Raw genomic sequence first — 20,405 nt, 5'->3', positions numbered from 1 at the left:
GTAGCTGTTTTCATCTGCCTTAATAGGAATAGAACAGAGCTGTGATGCGGTGCCAAGGAATCATCACATTCCTTGTCGCTGCTGCACGCACCGGCCGTATTCAGTGATGGGTCCTGCAAATATCCAGATTGGAGAAGGGCTGGAGAGAGCCATTTCAGTTCCACTGTTGCCAATTGTTCCTTGATGTGGGGTGTCTCGTGGGCTGGGCATCCCATCCCACACGTGCCTGGGTGTGTGGAGCCATAGCTGTGTCTGGGGCAGTGGAGTTGGTCGGGATGCAGAGCCAGCACAGCTCCTCTGCTGCCACCAGCACCTGGAACCCCTTGGAAATCAGGTAGAGCTAAGGGCACTCGGCACATGATGCTGTGGCCTTTTGTTCTTATTTCTTGAGCTGATTTGAAACTAAGCAGGGCTTACTTCGGGACTTGCTTAGCGCTACTTTTAGTAGCTCCCCCTTAAAATGGATCATCCCTGTGATTTATTTGTCCTTCGGGGCCATCAGCTTTCTATGCCATTTATTTCCATGGATTCCCAGAAGCCCAGAAGGATCTCTCTGCCCTGGGTTTGAAGAGCAGCTGCTGAAAGCTGCACTAGCCTTGCTGTAATCCCAGCGGCGCATTGGCTATCGCCACGTCTGTGTGCTTAGCAGTACGCCAGCACCTTTCTCTTGGCTGCAAAGGTGCCTTGCTGTCTTCTGCTCACAAAGCTCCTGGTGGGCTGCAGTTCTTGTGACTTGGGAGCTTCAGTAGGCACAGATTCTTACTTGTTAGGCGTCGATGTGGAGGAGGTTTTCGTAAAGGTAGCAAATTGTTAGTGGTAGGAGTGAAAGCCATACGCTCCTGGGACGTGTGCGAAGCCACACCAAGAGGTGAAGCTTCACAGCCCTGGGTATGCTCTGCTTCAGATCCATTCAGGTGTGAGGCTGATAGCTGGGCTATGGAAAAGGGCAGAGAGGGGCACACCTCTACCTGCCTGTGTCTCGCTGGAGATCAGCCATGCCCCAAAGTTATAAATGGCTGGGGTCAAGCCCTTCGTTTGGGCAGTCTGAAATCATAGAATCACTGAGGTTGGAAAAGCTCTCTTGGCTCATCCAGTCCAACTGTCAGCCCAACCCCACTGTGCCAGCACCCACCTCACCACAACCTCCTTTCCAGGAACTGTGGAGAGCAATGAGGTCTCCCCTCAGCCTCCTCTTCTCCAGGCTAAACAGTATCTGTCCTGGTCCTGGTCCCAGGACAAGAGGTGCAAGTGGCCAGAGCTTGTGGAGAAGAGGTTGGCTCTGGAGATTTAAGTGTAACCACATGAGCTTGTCTGAGCCTGATCGGGTTTAATGTAACTCTCCCAGTTCTGAAAATAATAACAAGGACCGGGTGAAAACTGCTGGTACTCGGCTCATTTTCATTGCTTTATTAATTTTTAATGTTAGGTTTGGATCTTGTTTCTTTTTAAGGTGCCAGTCTGAGATTCCTTATGGGCTGGTCTCACCATGCTCTAAGTCTCAGCACCCCCGGTCATGTGGGAAGGATTCCTTCTCGGATATTATGCACCGGGCAGCTTTATCCTTTGATCCTGTAACTTCTTGCTCCTTTCTCCAAATGACCAAGTTTTGGTTTCGCTGAGCGCAAGCCGTTCCACTGTCACCATTTTCTTCAAGGAGCTAGTGCTTAGCAGTGGAGAAGCTGAGAAATAAAGGGGTCTCGCTCTGCTTGGGCATTTGGCTTGTAGATAACTGGGATGAAACTGGGTGTCAGGCTTGAAGTTTGCACCTGGTCACGTGCTGACGCTGTGGAAAGCTGCAGACTCAGCTCAGTGTCCAGCCGAACGCAGAAGCCTGAGGCTCAAAAGGTATCTCTACACTTGGATAACCAAATCACACTCCTGATTTACCTTTTTTCCTTCCTGCTAGGCTGTGATCTCAGTTTGCATTTCCTGTAACACAGGTTTTCAGGTCATAACCTACATTTGCGTTGCTATCATGGCCACTGGTAATGTATTACACGTATATGTTGAAATACATGGTGCAGAAGGCTTTCTGGAAGGACTTGTTGCAGGATGAAGCTCCCCAGACCCACTTAAATTCAGCTTTCTTGAGACACCTGAGCTGTGTAAGTCTCCACTGATGTGTCACACGTCAGGCCTATTCTGTGTGATCCTTTTGGGAGGAACTGGTTTCCTCCCAAGGACGCAGTAGGAAGTGATAAAGGTCTTTAATGCAGGTGTGGTTCCAGAACTAGTTTGGGAAACGATGCCTGAACTATGGATTTCTCTCTATATCGATCTTTTTGTTCTTTGACATGTACATTAAAGCATGACTAGATCCACGTGTTTCAAACAGCATAGGTGTCTTGTGCTCCTCAGGCCTGGGGACGTCCAGTTTGGGGCTGGCAGAATTGCGTAGAGCGGGAGTCATTCCCCTGCTCCCAGCATGCTTCTCCTGCAGGTAGCTCCCAAGGTCTCCTCACCATGTATGTTTAACCAGAAGCTCAGCTGACGATGCCAGGCTCGTCCTGGGTCCCATCCTTTCTTCCTCAGGCCAGGCAGCAAGGTGTTCTCACGGACAGAAAGGTCAGGTTTGATTCCAGCCTTGTGTCACGGTGACTGCACAAACACCAAGACAGAATTATGGGTGTATGGAGGTGTAGGAACCTGGGGTGTTCGATGCAGGTCCTGGCTTTTCCTGCTGAGAAACCCTTGTGAAGCTTTCTGCAAACCTCAGCAGATGACGGGGAGCAGAGGATTAAAGGAGACCAGGACTGTGGAGGTAGTAGGTGGTCAGGCTGTGCTAACACAGATTTGCCTACTTAAACACACACAAGGAACTAATGGGCAGCTGGAACTTTACCAGCTCAGGGAGTTCAAGCCTGAAGGTTTCTTACTCACTGGGGCAGGGTGCCTGGCGCTGCTGGGGTCAGTGATGAGCCTGTGGCGATGCATCGCTGACCAGCCAGCGTTTCACTCCCAGGACATCAACGAGACCATGCCGAGCTGGGATGGAGGCCAGAGGTGATCAGATATTGCAGGCAGGGAGGGAATGCTGCATTTTAGAGAACTGCAGTAATCCAGGAGTGGTTTTGCCCAGTAGAACTGACTCAGGGAGTCTCCTCTGCCCAAAGTCTAAATCTGGATTCTGAATCACGAGCTGCTCTTCTTTAATAGCCCTTAATAAAGCAAAAGATGTGGTTTCAACCAAATCTTTTTCTGGGGGGAAAAAATACCTCTCTGATGATGACTACTTCTAGCTTTGTTAATAATCAGATAAAACAGTTTCACTCTGGGTTTGGTGCACAGCAAGGTTTCTCCTCAGGCAGGAGAAGCCGACTTAGAAAGCCTTGGCTGCAGCAGATATTGGCTCAAGGAAGCCCTGACCCACCGCTGGCCTTCCCAGCGGACAAGGTGCTGCAGGTCTTGCTGTGCGTCTCACCCATGACATCTCAGTGTTGTGAAACACACATCTCTGGTCAACCCAAACAGCTCTAAAACTTAATGAGGTGCACCCAGAGGCCGATTGTTTCCTGGAGGGGAGCGAGGAGGATGATGGGAGCAGCCTCCAGAAAAGAGGCAAGGTGCAGCCGAGTGAGACCTGGAGTGTCAGGAGGAGTTCCACGCTCAGCTCTGTGCTTCCCAGCCTCCCCCAGGCTGTGGGGTAACGGCACAGTGCCTCTGTCACGTTAAATTGGATCAGCGTTGCCGTTTGTAGTCAATGGTTCTCATGGGAAAGGCTCTGTGACCCCGATGAGGAGGAAACAGCTCAGAGACCCAGGGCATTGAGAGGACGTGTCAATTGTTTCCTTCCAGGCGCTTTGGGAAGGGAGCCTAGAAGTTTATCTCAGCATTAGTAACAATATAAACAGATGCCAAGCACTTCAAGTACGAAGTGAAGGAAAATGTCTCGCTTGGCCTCCCTGAACAGCTGGGAGGGGACAAAAAGTGCCATTAAGTAAGTTTCTCCCTTACAAACCAGGGGAAAGCAGCTAAGTTGTGTAGGTGTTTGCCTGCATGTATATAATCATAGACTAGTTCGGGTTGGAAGGGACCTTAAAGATCATCTAGTTCCTACCCCCCTGCCATGGGCAGCGACATCCCACTAGATCAGGCTGCCTAACTTTGCTTCATGTTACCAAAATCTGTGCTGTGCACACATGGCCGATAGATTAAAGAGATTGTCCTGTTCTGTTGGCTGCATATTAAAGTATTATGATCTGGGCTTGCTAAGATTTGTCTCTATTATGAAGCTGACCACAGAATTAAAGTGGTTCAAAGGAGGATGCTGTTTAATACAGATACCAGCATTACCCCATCCTTTGGCACCTGCCTTTTGGATGTGATCTTGCCTATAAGAATCTCTCGGGAACAGCTGCCACTGCACTGTCTGTCCCAGACACCCCCTAGTCATGCTCAGGTAAGATTTCCCGAGTCTGGACCTTGCTCAACTCCAGATTTTTATTTCTTCTTCTGTTCTGCTCCCTAAGATGCCAAGTATAACGTATTATATAATATAATTATAATAGAACATACTGGTGTCTTCTACTGTACCGGACAGTGCCTGGTGCCTGCCAGCACAGAGACGTGCATACAGTGTTGAGCTTGTAATGTCTCAGCCTTGATAGCACTCACTAAAAAGTCACCGTGACTTCACCCTGAGATTTTCCCTAACCATTTGTATCTGTTAGTTTATATCTTGCTCTCACTAACACTATATATCTTTATATCTCTTTTAGTTATTCAGTATATCCTTCTGCATGGTTCCTGCTAGTACATGAGCTTGAGTGGCCCTTGTGCCAGCAGAGTGATGCTGTGACCCATTTTGGGGCCGTCCCAGGCGCTGTCGCACAATTAGGGCTGTGAGTGAGGCAGGAATGTCTTTATAAGCCTCCACTTTCTATTCTCATTTCCACATAACAAATAAGTTTGAACCCAAACCGTATCATGGTTAGCCCCAGATTTTTTCAAGTGATTATATTGGAAAACAATTTTTTTTTCATTTTGTTGGACTTTGAGAACTAAGAAGCTTTTTTTTCACATGCTTTTTTTTTTTTCACTGGGAAGTCAGTTTGTTACAATAATTGGGTATTTTGTGCCTAAATTTTCAGTTATTCAATCTCAAAGATTGGATTTGTCTTCAGAAAGAATTAGAGACGTGTGTGTAGCAATGAAGCGAACTAGTGGCTGCAAGCTCCAGCTTTACTGTTGTGCTGGCATTTCCAAAGCAGCTTCCTGTATCTTGCAAATAGGAGCTTTACGTGGAACCTGGAATTCTTACTCCTGAGCAAAAGGGAGCAGGGCTGCTGCAGAAGGGAGGTGGGTGCAGCTTGGAGCGAAGAGTCGTTGCCGATCCCTGGCTTCAGATGTGGTTGCTGTTGTCTCATTGGATGTCCACCTGCTTGCCAGAAGTCCCCATGGGTCCAGGAGCAGTGTGACTCCACGTTGTGGAGTGCGTTTCAGTGTCTTTCAAGGCAGCTGCCTGTGAGTGCTGAGCCAGGATAGAGGCGAGTCTGGTTTGTGGTCCTGCAGCAGTCACGGAGGCTGGGATTGGAGTGCTGCCGTTCGGGGGCTCTCCCGTCTCACCCACCGACTGAGTTGGGCTGGGACAGGGCTGCAGAACGGAGCGGCTCTCCGAAAGCTGTGCCCTCTGCCTTCTCTTGACTATGTCATCCGGTATCCTCACAGGGGTTTTTAATAGCTATGCGTTCATGCAAGATGTAAGTATGGGCTAAGAATAGATGGCTGGGAGGTGATAAGGGTCAGCTCTGCAGAAGCACTCTGCTGGGAGCAAGGGCAGAGGACAGTGCCTATGGATAATAACCTGTGTTCTCAGGAGTGTTAGTGTCTCATTCGTTGAGATAAATGCACTGCAGTCAGTAACAGGATGTGTGTGTTCATCTGGAGCTCTGCTTGGCTGAGCTGAGATGTGAGAGACGAACCCACTTTAGTCGGAAGGATAGAATACAGCTGCTTTTAAAGCTTAGAGTAAGCAGTCTGGCTTATCTGGGTGGAAAGAAAGACCTATAAATGAGCACAAGGAATATTTATCCCAAGCTGGTAGAAGTGCAGAAAGCCCTGAAAAGTTTTTATCAAACTCATCAAACAGCTGTAACAATGGCAACTCTACTTAAGTGCTTCAGTTTGTAATGAAAACCTGTATGAAAGGGAAAAGGTATGCTCTGTGTTTACAGTCAGCACATGAAACTTGGTGCTTACTCTTTTATTACTTTATGGGGGAAAGCGTCAAGCACTCTGCAGTTCACAGTAACTCCTGCTGGCCCTGCCTTGTCCTCTGCTTTACGGTAATACCCAAATGGTACTTTGACACTTGTTATGCGGTGGCCTGCATAGTCAAGCAATGTAAACATTCTTGCTCTGAGCTGTTCAGCTGGTCAGTTTGCACACTGAAGGTGCTCAGTCCAGCCGGTGGGGTTGGTAAAACACATGGAAAAATCAACGTAGAGTGGTTTTGAAGAGCGCTGTATTCCATATTGCAAAGTGGGTATGATGACCTTCTGCGGGTTTTAATTTATCTTTGGATGAGTCACAAGGACAGAATGATTAGCAGAGAGTCTCAGAAATGATTGTACCAAAACTACTTTTCTAAATGGTGGCTAAATAGCTCCCAGCTCACGTTTGGAGGTGAGAAACATGGTGCTAAGTAATGTTCAGCCAGCAAAGAAAGGCCTTTCCCTTGCCTGTTTGGAGGAAAGGCAGCGTGAACCAGTGCTGCACAAACTATCCACAGCCAAAGTTAACATTGCTGTGCTTGTGTTCCCCAGGTCATCACACTATTTACATCGGGGTCCACGTACCGAAGAGCTACAGGAGGAGGAGGCGTCACAGAAGAAGACCTGGGCACAAAGAAAAGAGAGAGAAGGAGAAAATCTCTGAGAACTACTCGGACAAATCAGATGTAGAAAACGCTGATGAGACAAGCGGCAGCATCCTTAAACCGCTCAGTAAGTACTGGTTTCAAATGTCACTTGCTACAATGGTCTGTTGTCTAGTGATCTGCTCCTGATCCGATCATGGAGGAGGAAACTGGATCCACAAAAATCATCTCGTGTTGCAGGGTCACAGTGCTTTTAGTCGGTTGGAAAAGGCAGAACCTGGAGCAGACATTTCATCCCTTTGTATCACATGGGTTTGCTCCTGCGCAAATGCCAGCCAGGAACAGGCCGAATCCTAAAAAGCAGTTTGACACTGTGTGGAGAGAGATAACAAGGAAACACAAGGGCTGGGTAGATGCCTAGACAGTTGTGTTGCAGCTTCTGCCCTGGTTCTTAGGATGTGCACCCTCTCTAGAACCCGAGCGCCCATGGTTTCGGACAGAAACAGCCGCAAAGGAGCAGGTGGGTGAGAAGCACAAAGACCTCTGCTATAGCCTGTCAGAAACATACCCACTTGGGATTTGGCTTGGTTAAATCAATAACTTGTGGTGCTAATAAGTCTTTTCCTTTCAGTAATTAACCAGTTGTAAATTCTGCAAACAAAACCAAGAATAAAATGTAGCATTACTGTATGTTTGAGTATCTGTAGGGGTTGACAATCTTAAGCTTGCTAAGTAGATGAGGTCTGGTTTGGGTGGCCTGTGCTGGAATTTGTTAACCAGAGGAGAGAGGTCTTTATCTGGTGTCATCCCTGTGCAGCACTTTGGTAAGAGAGCTCATCTTGCTGTCTTCTCTGTTGGCCACAAGCTTGTCCTGCAGTTTGGGTACTGACTGCTTAAATAGAAGAGGGAGAGAGATGGCTTCTTGCTAGATTGGAACATGCTACAAGGTTTGAGTGCAAGAGAAGAGCTCAGGATCTAATAGAGCTCTGATTCTGTAGTCTAATACCAAGTGGCTGGAGTTTCTATAACAAGCTTGTTTGTAAGGGGGGAAAATGCTTCCTGTGCAAGACAGAGAAGCAAGCAGGGTTTTTACGGCCTGGTCTTTGAAGAAATATGTCAAGTTTTCATTTTGCAGTGGTGTTGCTGGATCGTTGCTGTGTATCAAGACAGTAATGTGGGATCAGGTCCGTTGTGTCTTCAGCCCAGGGAGTGTTACCCTTGCTGGTACAGACACTTTGGAGGGCAGCAGCTGGAGAGCAAGGCGAGTCACAGAATCTGGTTGGTCTTCATAGCCGTACCTCCCTAGTTGTCCCAAGGAGTTTGTTATCAATGCCCAGAAACCAGGAGTAGGCTTTGCACCAAAATACTTTGTTACCTGTCATCAACAACTCCAGCTATTTAATTTTTACCGCTTGGGTTTTTGCCATGCAAGTGACCAGATCTGTAGAAATCCCATTTTGGCTTCTGGATGTATCGATATTCTAGAGGAATCACTTGCCCAGGCTGATTGTGCCCACAATTTAAAACCTATGTCTTCCATCTGGTTTTGCTTTGCTGCCTTTCATTTTGTGCATCATTGTGTCTGGTTTGTGTGACTTGAGAAAGGGCTAACAGCATTTTTGCCTCTCTTGTCTCTGCAGATGAGTGTGTTCTTGTCTGTTCTTTGCCTGTGTGTAAAAATGTGCAGCCTTTTCCTGTCTTAGAGAGTTCTCCTATAGACTTTCCCACCCTCACCTCCTTGCACTACATGTTTTTGTAGTGGAGTCCCTTAAGTTCTGCACAGTACTCCAGGTGCCCCATGCAGTCGCACTAACACTGCGTTGTCTGTAGCTTTTCCCACATTGTTCCCTGTCTCACGTATCCAGATACCTTACTGGGGTCCTGCAGGGACTTGCTCTTTGCCACTGGTGGCCAGATCCCTTTACAAGCTGATGCAGTTAATTTCGAGAACTGTAAAGGATAGCAGGAGGTCAGGTTGCTGCCTTGAATTTCCAGACATTGAATTACATCTTGCCTCATCTCCCAGGTTTTTTTTCATTTCTGAAACTCTTGTTTTCATAGGTGACCTGAATTATTTGTGTCCTGTATTTCTTTTGTTTGCTGACAACCCTTTCTTCTCTGGTTCTGTGTATATAGGCTTCCTGCAGAGATTCTTCTGTCCTGCTTTTGGCATCCTCCTTCATTTATAAATGACTCTTTAATTCCATTTTGGTTTCTGTCTCTTAGGTGGCTGCCGGTCTAAGGCAGTTGTTGGATGTGCTAGCTGTAGGTGGCTGTCACTGGAGCTTTGATGAAGGCTTTGTGAGGGCCTGGGTGGGTGATGTGCACCACACACCCAGCTGCTGTATTTGCTCTTAGTTTTGACAAGTGATTCTGAGGAGGCCAGTTCTCTTGCAAGCAAAGTGTGCATCACCAGCTTAGTCTGATCGTTACTGACAGTCACAGCAAGAAATCTCAGTTACAGCCTTGGGTTTTAATCTTTATCTGTTAATTGTAAATAAGTTATGGGTGCACAGCTCATATTCCGTTTCTAAAGAGCACTGAGAATATTGGAAACAAAGCACTGGGGAATTCTGAGCAGCAGTTTTAGCAGAGCTGGGAGAAAGCTGAAATGAAATATCTTGCATATATGCATAAGAAGCTGAAGTATCCATTAGGACTGAGCCCTGTGGTTCAGGGGAGTGGGACAGAGCGATAGCATTTGCTATGGAGCAAGGGCGTCAGGCAGCCAGCGGAGAAGTGGCTGCAGTGTACCAGGAAGGAGGGAGGCTTGGATTTTGCTTTTCTTCTTTGAAGGGGGGGAAAAATAACAGAAACTGGGCAAGAAGTGAAATGCAGAGCATGGGGACAAGCAGAGTTGAGCATTAGTCGGATGCGGTCGTTTCCAGGGATGGCTGGATGTAGAGGGACTGCATCTGTCAGAGTGGGGCCAGCTCCGCAGGGGCTTTGCGGGGTCTGCATGTGGGCACACAGCGTTCCTGTGCCGTCAGAGGAGGAGAAAGGAAAAAGAAGAGCTGGACACGAAAGAAGGAGGGGATCCTGAGCCCGCTGTGCCCTCTTACGTAGCTTAGTGCTTTTCTTGTGCGGAGACCCGAGAATAGAAGAGCGCGGGTGTTGCAGTTCCCCGGGATTAAGGGCTATGATAATGACCTTTGCGTAACAGCGCTTTGCCGGTGGCTGGCGTAAGCGAGGGCTGTGCTCACCGCTAAAAAGGGACGGGATTCACACCTGCTCCAGGGACCCACCAGGGGTAATGTGTCTGCAAGGTTAGTGAGATCCTAAAGGGAAAGTGCTGTTTATGTCATTAATGAGGAGTGGAGGGACAGAACTGGATGGAATCAGTCCTTTCCTTAGAAGTTGAAGATATTGGATTCCTAGATTCTGGTTTGTCAACCATGCTTGAAAACAAGGAAGCCCGTTTTACATGGAGAAAACCCAAGCACCTTGAAGAAGAGTGCAGCGCACTTCAGTCTGTGAGACTGAGAGTTTACGCAGCTCCTTCTCCTTGTTAGTTTTCACAGTTATTGACTTGGTGAACTGCAGACACTGACAGTTCAGCTTGTATGGAATCCATAGTTCATTTCGTCTTCAAGTATACGGACAAGCTTATAAAATTTGATTTGCAAAATCTTTAATAACATAGTTCATAGATTCATGGGATCCTGGAATGGTTTGGGTTGGAAGGGACCTCAAAGCCCATCCAGTTCCAACCCTCCTGCCATGGGCAGGGACACCTCCTGCTGGATCAGGGGCTCCAAGCCCCATCCAGCCTGGCCTTGAACACCTCCAGGGATGGGAACTTGTTAAAATAATTCTTAGGTGTTCAAGAAATGACTCAATTGTGTCTTTCATACTATGATCTTTGCTTTTATTGAGTAGCAAGCTTAAGCCAGCTTTGATTCTATTAATGGTTTCTATGTCTTGATCCATCCCTGAGGACGGCAAAGCCTAAACCCAGATACCTCACCTGGAAATTATTTCTCAGCTGCTTTAGTGAAAACTGCACTGTCAGATTTTGACCAGATCTGGATTTGACTCGCCGGGTCCAGTTTCTCTTCCCACAACAAAAGAACCTGATGGGACATGTCTGTGGATACGGGTCCAGAAGAGCAAAACTCCCCTAGAAACAGTTTGTTCCAGTATGAAGCTGGTCTAGCGGCACTTCTGTGCTTGGGAATTGGTGCTGTTAGGGAATGTCAGTTCTTTTTTTTTAATCTGCATCCAGTTCAGTCAAAGAAGCTAGATTCTGGTAGTTTATAACCAGCCGCCAGCTCTCCCATCTGAAGAGAGTCAGGGAAGCTGAACATGTACAGATATGTTTTATCCATGGTAAATGAGTGCTTGGGAAAGATGCCTTCTTCAGAAATCCAGACAGGGACATTCCCTGATACGCTGAGGAGGAGGCTGGCAGGTGACGTTCCCTCTGCAGAGCCCTTTCAGGATATTCCAGGCCTGCAGGGCTGTCTCTGCCCTCCAAGGGAAACCTGGAGTTCCCAGCTGTGTTCCCAGGCAGGACTGCTGACACTGCTGTGAGCTGGAACGCCGCTTCCTTCCACTGCAGGCTGTTACCGCTCCGTGTTCCAGACGAGGGCTACCAGCACCTTGTTGCTAAAATGACCTCCTTTAGCCAGCCTCGACCTGGTTTCCACTTGGAACGAGTAGGAAGGAAATGCTTTTTAGCAGTGGTTATTCTGTACTGCCCAGGAACCATAGAATGGTTTGGGCTGGAAGGGACCTTAAAGATCATACAGTTCCAACTCCCCCCTCCGCTGGCACACATCTATTTTTGAGGTTAAACCCCCCTATATATATATATATATATATATTATTGCATTACTAGTAAGTAGGCTCTAAATACTCCCTTCTCAGCTGCCTAAAACACAAGTTGGAAAATAGACAAGGGTTTGTGCTGTCAGAACACTGCAGGAGGGGAAGGAGAGCACACTGGGAGACGATGACTCAAGTGGGCTTTCAGAGGGAACGTTTCAGGATTTGTTCGTGCTGATGGCTGGAGTATTAACAAGTTGGTCTGTGATTAGCTCTGGTTAATGCACGTGGTGGGGTGAAGGAAAGACCCAGCTGGCCAGACACAAGGGTTGGTGGTGGAGAGACCCAGGAGGTGGGGAGAGGTGGCAGGCCTGGTTCCTCTCCTTGGTGCTTATCGCAGCGTGGAGTGGATGGGATGGTTCACTGTTCCTTACGAGGGAAGAACAAGGAAGGCAGACACAAAAATTTCTTCTTCAGGACAGGCTGTGGTCTGAATCTGTTTCCCTCTTCCTCATTCCTGCTCTCTAAAGGAACTTCTGTCATCCGGGGCTGGCTGGAGCTTTGGGGAATCCTGCTTACTGTGAATTTTGGACATGTGTGCTAAGACTTTGCTGCTCAATACCTGCATGTTAGTAGTGCTCAGGAGGATGTTTGACATGAAGACAGAGCTGGAATTATCTCTAAGAGATTATCTGAATGTGACAGATCCTACAGCATCTGTTGGCCCTGTTTCCTTTTTTTGCAAGCCGGTCAACCGGTGCTTGGTTTATCGAGAAGCCTGGCGATAGAGGAGTTGTTGTGGTACGCAGTCTTGTAGCATGAATTCACCACACTGATTTGTTGAAGTGGAGGCTTTTCCATGTGTCATCCAAGTACAACAATTTGTGTTGCTTCTGGGTGATGCTTCGTGTTTTTTGAGAGTCATCCTGTTTTGATATGCGTCTGCCCCTTTGCTCAATACCAGTGCTTGTGTCCATCTGTGGCTCTGCCTCCCAGACAGAGACAAGGCTTCATTGGAAACCACAGGAAGAGCAATTTGAGGCCACTTGTAGGGAACCATCTCTTTCTGGTTTTAAATGCAACCCGTGATGCATTAGGACAGGATGCTTCCCGACTTTGCGTGGCAGGGCTCTCCTTGCAAAGAGCGAGCTTTGCCGTTCTCTAGCCCCAGATTGCCTGTTCTCAAGGCCATCTCTATACAAAGCTGGAAGCAAGTTGCGTGCAGGGTTATGGAAGCAGAAGGGTCACTTGAGGAGAACACGGCATGCCTGGTGTGTCGGAATATCTGCCTGCTTGTTGAAATGCTTGTGCCTGGGACACCTACGGAATTGCTTCTGTTTGCCTTCAAGTTGGGTGTGCGGTGGCTGTTTAATCGTGCATCTCTTAAAAAACGTGTGTGTGATCTCTTTGGCTGTTCTCAAACAGTCGTCCTGCCTCTTGATGTGTAGTCTGGTTTACTAGGGAGGAAACTCCTGGTCTTGCTTCCCAACTTGGAGTGCTCTCCTTGCCGGGAAAGATCCCATAGTATGCGAGACGCCCCATTGATTTCCAGTGTGGAGTGGAAGTTGCCAATACCACCGTGGAACCAGCCCACCCATAATGAGATTGAATTAATTCAAGGATATTTAAACATCAATTTAGGGAGGCTCAGGCTTGGTGTCTACCCTGAAAGTTCATTAAGCCAGCAGCTATAAATAGCAAGAGACAGCTCTGGATTGAAATAAACGTCCCTACTTAGCAGAGCTGATGCAGCGCAGCGTGCCGAGTCCTCTTTCGATTAGTGATGCTAGATATTGCAGCAATCCAATTTCTTTCCTGGCTCTTCAAGATGCAGGGTGTGTTTTTCCAAAGGCTTTTTAGCTTCAGCTCACCCCAGTAAGAGCAGCTGCCCAGTGTCGAGGGCCTTTGAAAAACACCACAATGGCCAAATAGCTTTGTTTTGAATATAGATATTAATATTTCCCCTAGGGAAGATCGTCAGGGAGACTTTCCCATAAATGCAAGGGTATCTTTGGTACCTTGGTATTCAAGACGTGCGCGGCGGGCAGGTGGAGCGGTGCAGGGTGATGGAGTCAGCCGAAGCATGCCTCTTTCTGCCCCGCGACCTGGGCTGCGGCGAGGAGCGTGGTTAGGGCACAGGCAGCGCAACCGCAGGCGTAAGCAGAGAAATAATTACCTGCAAACATGCCCTTTGCATAGCTGGGGCCTGTCAGAGAGGCTGAGCACATGGGAAAGGGCCTGGGAAGGTACCGGGGGGCAGGCAAGCTGTGGGAAGGGAGCCGGGAGGTCAGCTATGCTGGCCAAGTCTGAGCCAGCTGCTGACACAGCCCTTGTGTCTGCTCTCGCCCTGCGAAGGAGAGACCGATAATTACCTGGGCTGGACATCTGGTTCCCTAGGGTCAAGCCAACTGCGTCCTGGCCCTTGGTATTTGGTTAGGGACTGTCTTCACCTGGGCCAAGCTCCTGGAAGGCAGGGCCCCTCTCACCCCGGCAGCTCGCCTGGTTTTGTGGTCAGAGTTCGCTCTCTTGCCTTTCACCATAGGGGACATAAAACTGGAGCTGCATTAGGTTTCCAGATGGATATTTTGGTGTTTATGGATGGGTGCAGAGAAGAGGCTGTGACCTCAAAAAATGCAGAGGAGAGGTTTCTTGAAGTCTCAGTCGACTGGCAGTTAGGAGAACTTCTTATAGTTGTGGGAGTGATGGAGAAGAGATGTCACTGGGGCACAGTCTGGGTGGCATTTCCCTTCTAATTCAATTCTACCTGCAAAGCCTCACAGCTCCCATGGAAGCACTGGGATAAGGTCCAGGCCCGGGGTGATAGGAGATTGCGTCTGTATGTGAGCTGTCACCCTAGGCAAAGGCTTTCTTGTTCATCTTGGCAAGAGCATAGAGTTTTCTCAGACAGCTAATTAAAAAAATTGCTGTCTTTGCAACACCTCATGAGTGAAGTGTTGGGTTTTTTTCTTTTCTTATTTGGCTTGTGTCTATGCAGATTGTGTGAGGGTTTCTTCGGAACAGTCAGTTTTGTTTAAAGCTCTTTGCCCTTCCCTTGTGAAGGAAAACACTTCAAAACACTTTGCCCTTCCCTTACATCCACCTTTTTAGGTAAATGCATGGCTGCAGTGGGGCTTACACTGCCCTGCCTGGTGCTCTTGGTTTGCATTTGCTGGGCAGCCGAGAGTGGGCCAGCGTGTGCCTGGCAGCGGGCGAGTTGTTCTTGAGGCCTAAAAGGAGCTGGCAGCTCCTTTCTGTTCCCTGTTTCCAGATAAGCAAGTGGTGCAGCTTCTTATTGCTGCCCTGCTCTTGCCTGCACCCCGTTACACATGGCCCCTTTTCACTCTTTGTATGTTTTCTAAGATAATTATTGATGGGTTTGCCAAGCTTTTATTCCCTGCTTGTGATAGCTGGGAAAGGAGCTAAGCTGGGTTTTTATTTCTTTTCAAGGGCCAGATTTGGGGTGGGTGGGATAAAAGGTAGAGCCAAGCTGTTGCAGACTTGGTAGGAGTTTGCTGAGCTCCCGTGAGGGATCTTTGCTGGTGGTGCTGGCTGTTACAGCAAACACCAAGGGCCTCTGGGACAGAGGATTCTTGCTTTTCCTACCCAGAAAGCTGTGGTAGCAGCTCAGATGTCAAGCTTTCCTTATTTTGTGCTTGTATTGTGTTTCGGATGAAGTTTAGGAAAGTCAGCGCTGTAATGTGCCCCTGTAAAGCCATTGCAGTCGCCTGGGCCTGCGATAAGGTGAAAATAGAGGAGAAAATTCTCCATCCGTGCAGGGGCCAGGATAAAATTGCTCGGATCAGAATTCTGCTTTCAGAGATGTTGGGATGTGACTGGAAGAAACAGGGAATGAATAGGATCCTTTTCATCTCCAGAGAATAGGTAATGGGCTTTTGCTGGGGGATTCTTTGTAGGGGCGGCACATTTAAAGGCACAGAGTCTTCTCTCCAGGTACAGTGTGAAACCTGCTTCCACCACTTTCATTGTTAAACAAATGAGCCACACCAACTGTTAATAACACCGATAGAGATGGTAAAGCAGCTCCTTTTATGGTATTATTGACTCAAAATGGTCAAAATCTATGACCAAACCAATTTAAATGTGAAGTACAAATACAGCAGTGGTGGGATTTCAGACGCCTGCGTTTAACGACCCAGCGCTGTCGTTCTGCTGCCACACGTCTATGTTTTCTCTTCAAAAAGAAGAATCGATGCATATTTTTTGGTTAAGTGACAGTTAAGATTCCTCTGTAGCTTTATCTTCCCCTTGTAAGGGGACTGAAAAGGATAAACCCCATCTGGTTAGTACTGAATTAATAGTTGTGAAATTTGAGATGGAATAATCAGAACTGACTGTTGTGCATTTGGTCGGTGTGGTCTGGGCAGAACAGAGAGCAGGACCTGCAGAGTGAAGTCATGATTCAGTCTCAGCCCCACTTTGTTTTGGGGTAGGACTGAGGGATTCAAAGCACTTTTGTTTGCTGGTCCTTCCTGTCTGCTTGCTTGCAGCTTTACAGTTAAGCCATTCCTGATTCAGAACCATCTTTGCTGTGCCAGGGTTTTTTTATTAGAGATCTCCCGTGGCCAAAGGTGACACAGTTAATTGTGCTGGGCATAGAGGGAAATAATTTGGTATAAACTCTGCCTTGAGGGAACATCTGTCTGCTTTTGGGATTTAACACTGTTCCTCAGCTTCATCTTGAAACTCCTTCAGTTGTACCAGACAAAGCACCTCTGGGAAGTTTTTATGGGATGCGTTTTGCCACTGTAATGTGAGCGCAATTCCTGGCTCAGACAGACAAAGGGAAAAGAGGGCAGTTCCTTTCCCAGTGCAGGGGAAGAGCTCCTTTACCTGGAAGCTCCTGAGCTAATCCTCTGCCTTGGACTGATAGCATGTGCCGCTCTAATTACCTAAGCCACCTTAAGTCTTTGCCTAATTCTGTTCTCTGCATTCACGTGAAACTGCTAAGGGACAGAAAAGTCTCAGGAATTTATCATGTGGGGGGTGGGAAGGGAGGAAAAATCTCATTTAGAAGCAGTTTGAGTTTAAGCCAGAGATATTTGCATAGCTGAGAAGGGCTGAACTGAGTAGGTGATGGTGGTACTATAAAGCTGCCCTTCTGGGATTAAACTCTGGGCAAATCTGCTGGACGGTGTGGGAACAAGCCATCCTAGAGCTCTGGCTTTCCCTCTCTGGGTGTGTAAACCAGAGTTTGAAGTGCTTCTGAGCACATCTGGACCTGCCACTGAGCCTGGCAGCTATTCCAACCTTCCCCTTGGGTTCCATACGCAATGGCTTATACAGTGGGAGGCAAGTGTTCTGCCTCATATCTTAGCAGAAAGCGTGGCTTTGCTAGATGAGGCTCAGCCTTACTGGTTTACAGGCAAACTGGGCAGCAGTGGGGCTGCATCACTGCTGTGTGTTCATTTTGTAGGGTAGGCAGTGTGAATGCTGCTTGGAGCTGAATGCTTTTTGGGTAACAAGTACTGCACTAACAAAGAGAGGGAAGCAGTTGTTGCCGAGATCCTTACTGACGCAGTGGAAGTGTATGTGAGGTGGTGTTTGCTCTCACTGCATGGTCAGTATCGCCCTGGGCAGAAGATGAGGCTGTCAGGCAGGTTGCAAGCTCTCCCCTTCGCTCGGTTTCCAGAGGCACTTAGGAAGGAAGAGGGCCCCGATGAGCATGGACACTGAAGGTGGGGTGGAGGATGTGTGAGACAGGCTGGGGTCTGCCAGTGCGGGGAGTGTCAGAAACACAGCTGTGAGCTGGAAAGATCTTGTTCCCTCTGACATCTGAAAATCATTGCTTCGTCCGTAGGAAGTCTCAATGTAGGCTCCGCAAAATCCTCTAATATAAATGTAACCAGTGTCTGGATTTCTTCTCTAAGCCCTGCTTGATGTTATCTGTTGGCTCTTTGAATCTTACTGAACCGTTCCTATTGGTTGGGACCACTTAAATTGTTGATCCTTAACCTCATTACTCTCAAAGCTAGGATCTTCTTATTTAATTTTTCTCTCCGTGCTCCGAAATCTGCATATTCCTCAGCAGAGCTGCTGTGGATTGGCCTATCCCTTCTTGCCCCTGCAGGAGGGAGAAGGCAAGTCAGCCTCCTTCAGAGGGACTGAGCTGGCAGGGGCAATGTTAGAGGGTAAGGGTGGATAAAAGAGGGGCTCTCTGAGTGCTTCTCATGGCATGGAGCCGAGTCTCTTCTTACCTCAGGAGGTGCAGAGCATTATATTCATGACCTACTAACCTCCTCCAGTTGGGATTGTGGGTTTGGGCGCTGAGTGCACAGATGGCTGCTCTCCGCATGGCAGCAGATGCTGCTGATCTCCTGAGTGGGATCAGTAGGCATTTAGCAAAACTGTGTAGCGATGCCTGCAGAACCACAGCGCTGCTCCCTTCTCCCTCACACCAGTGACTGCTGGGCCCTTTCCCTTCTCCTCTTGGCACCACCCCCCCCCCTCCAATGCATTTCCTCCTCCAGATTGGGCTGGCACACAGATAATGCAGCTAATTTTGATCGCACAAGGAAGCTGTTAGGGAATTAGATGATTAAGAAATGTGCAGAGGGTGAAGCAGAAAGCTTGAAGCCAAAAACTTGTTTTACTTGGATGCTGGTAGGTTGGTATGACAGAATGTGAGCGATAATAAAAAGAAAAGGCAAATCAGTCGCATACAAAATGCCCTGCTGATAGCAGAGCTCTTTCTGCCTCCTTGCAGAACAGAACATCACTCCGGTGTGAGCCTTGCCAGAGCTCCAGCTTGCCTCAGCGTGGACACCAAAGTAAATCTATATAAATATAAAGCATTATTATAGCCTCACAAATGCTTTTGAGGGAAGACTTTTGTTCAGGCTGACTCTTCCGCAGCTGCAGGTCTGGTCCAAAGCCCTGCTCCTGGGTTTCTCTCTCTGCCAGGGCTATTTTTGGGATGGTGAACTTGCTTTGGAGTCTGTTGCATTGGAGCAGATGCTGTGCTGTGTGTATGCTCATGCCTCGAAGAAACAAGAACTTACTGAGGGTCGAGAACTGTCTTTTATCTCTTCCGACTCCTCTATCTCTCTGATAAGCCAAAAGGGGCTATTTCACCTGAGCTGAAGGATTGGAAGCCAAAGAACCATCACCAAAGAAGACGGAAATGGAATGACACTGAGATTTCAGTGTCACAAACCTGAAGAACAAACAAGACAGGGTGGAAAAAGCCTCAGCCCTGGTGCATTCATCGTTGCAAATGATTTCCTTTCTTCTTAGTTAGTGTCAGCTTTCCCAGAAATATGGCATATTCATAAAAAGCAATCTGTGACATACCCGAAACGAGCGCATCGAGAGCTGTGAGCTCTGCTGCTCAGCTTTGAATCCTGGTCCAACATCTGCTCAAGCAGGGGAGACTCTTTGTCTGGATTTATGTGCTGATTTCTTACCCACTGAGTGAACTGTGAAATACTGATATTAAGTACATCAAAATGATGGGTAGGGAAGAGCTTGGTCATCTGAAAGCTGAAGAGGAAAGCAGATGTGAACTCAAATCTAAGTATGTTCTTTATAGAATCGCCAGATGTATGTCTTGAAAAGGCAGATCCCTTTTGGTGCATCTTGCCTTGCGGTTTGTGTACTCGCCTGAAGAGCAGTGCAGAGCTCAGCAGTTAAGTGGAAATAAAGGTATGCATAAATCAGCAGAGCCTTTCCTTCTGCTTGTAAAGAACCAGATGAATGGGCTAGTCTTAACCTGAACGTGGTGTCGGGCTGGTGTTCAAGTCTTGTTTCCAACTGGAGACCTTGATATTTAAATATAGCAATGGGAACTGAGTTCATCCAGCTGAGGAGGTGTGTTTGATTTAGCTCAGGGCTATGGGTATGTAATACCCTGGGAATTGCACGGCTGTGCATGAAAGGAGAGGTATTTTGAGCATCCTGAGCTGTGGAGAACTCCAGCAGTTACTCTGTTGTGTTCATCTTCCAAGAGCAGTCTCATAACGCTGTGACTTACTCGGTTTAGGTTTCAGGCTCTGATTAATAACTTGGCTCCTCTGCGCTGAAGCTACGTGGGAGCTTTTTTTGCTAGGTGAAATGTCTGTCCTTATTCCTTACTTGCACTTCAGCGAGGGGAGCCTGGGACCAGCAGCAGGGCTGTTAAATCCACACTTTCCCTTCCTTGGGAAAGCTTTCCTGATGTAAAAGCAGTGGTGAGTGGAAGGGTGCTGGAAGGTCAAAACGAAGCAGAAGGCGTAGGTGTCCAAACCTGTTTGCACCCCAAAGGGAAGAGCTGGGCTCTGCCTTGATTCAGCGGTAGGTTTGGCCTCGGAGAGCCAGGCGTCACGATGGAACTGTGGCTCGGGGTGCCTGGCCCTGTGGTAGCTGGGCAAACGTGGTCTGAGAGATGGTGCAGATCACAGATCAACCTCACACACGCAATATGGGGAGTCATTGCCAAAGCTGACAGCGCTACGGTGACAGTTTGGTCCCTGGCTGTAGAGCACCGATAGCATTGTGGGTTTGGGGGATGTTTTTATTGTTGTTTTCAGATGGATAAGCCGCTCTTACAATGTGAATCATAAGTCACGAAGGAAGAAGGATGCATGCTACGTAACACTGCTCACAAGAAAGAGCAATTGGGAAGAGAAACTTTGTGCTTGGCTTTTTGTGCAGAGAGGTCAGAGAAGCGATGTTGAAAACCGGATTTAGGTATCGGGACGCTTCCCAAGTGTCCTGCACCAAATCTGGGCAGGGAGAGGTGTCGCACTGGCTGAGAGAAGCTAAATTAAGGTTTTGCCATGGCCTGCAGTCCGGCTGAGTGAGTCTCTCTGTGACCTGTATGGGA

At 48.0% G+C, this 20,405-nt stretch overlaps 1 protein-coding gene across 9 annotated transcripts in view; it reads left to right on the top strand.

The window, feature by feature from the left end:
- SLC4A4 (solute carrier family 4 member 4) overlaps positions 1-20,405 on the top strand; it is a 189,894-nt gene that overhangs the window by 72,091 nt on the left and 97,398 nt on the right. For all 9 annotated transcript variants that reach the window (XM_069855013.1, XM_069855015.1, XM_069855017.1 and 6 more), the window contains one exon: positions 6,765-6,944. In XM_069855013.1, coding sequence (XP_069711114.1) covers positions 6,765-6,944 — 180 coding nt within the window. The remainder of the gene's footprint in view (positions 1-6,764; positions 6,945-20,405) is intronic.

Source organism: Phaenicophaeus curvirostris, chromosome 4 (genome assembly GCF_032191515.1).
Source record: "Phaenicophaeus curvirostris isolate KB17595 chromosome 4, BPBGC_Pcur_1.0, whole genome shotgun sequence".
Lineage (NCBI taxonomy): Eukaryota > Metazoa > Chordata > Aves > Cuculiformes > Cuculidae > Phaenicophaeus > Phaenicophaeus curvirostris.
Note: the sequence above shows the minus strand (reverse complement) of the source record. Positions and strands in the feature narration are given on the sequence as shown.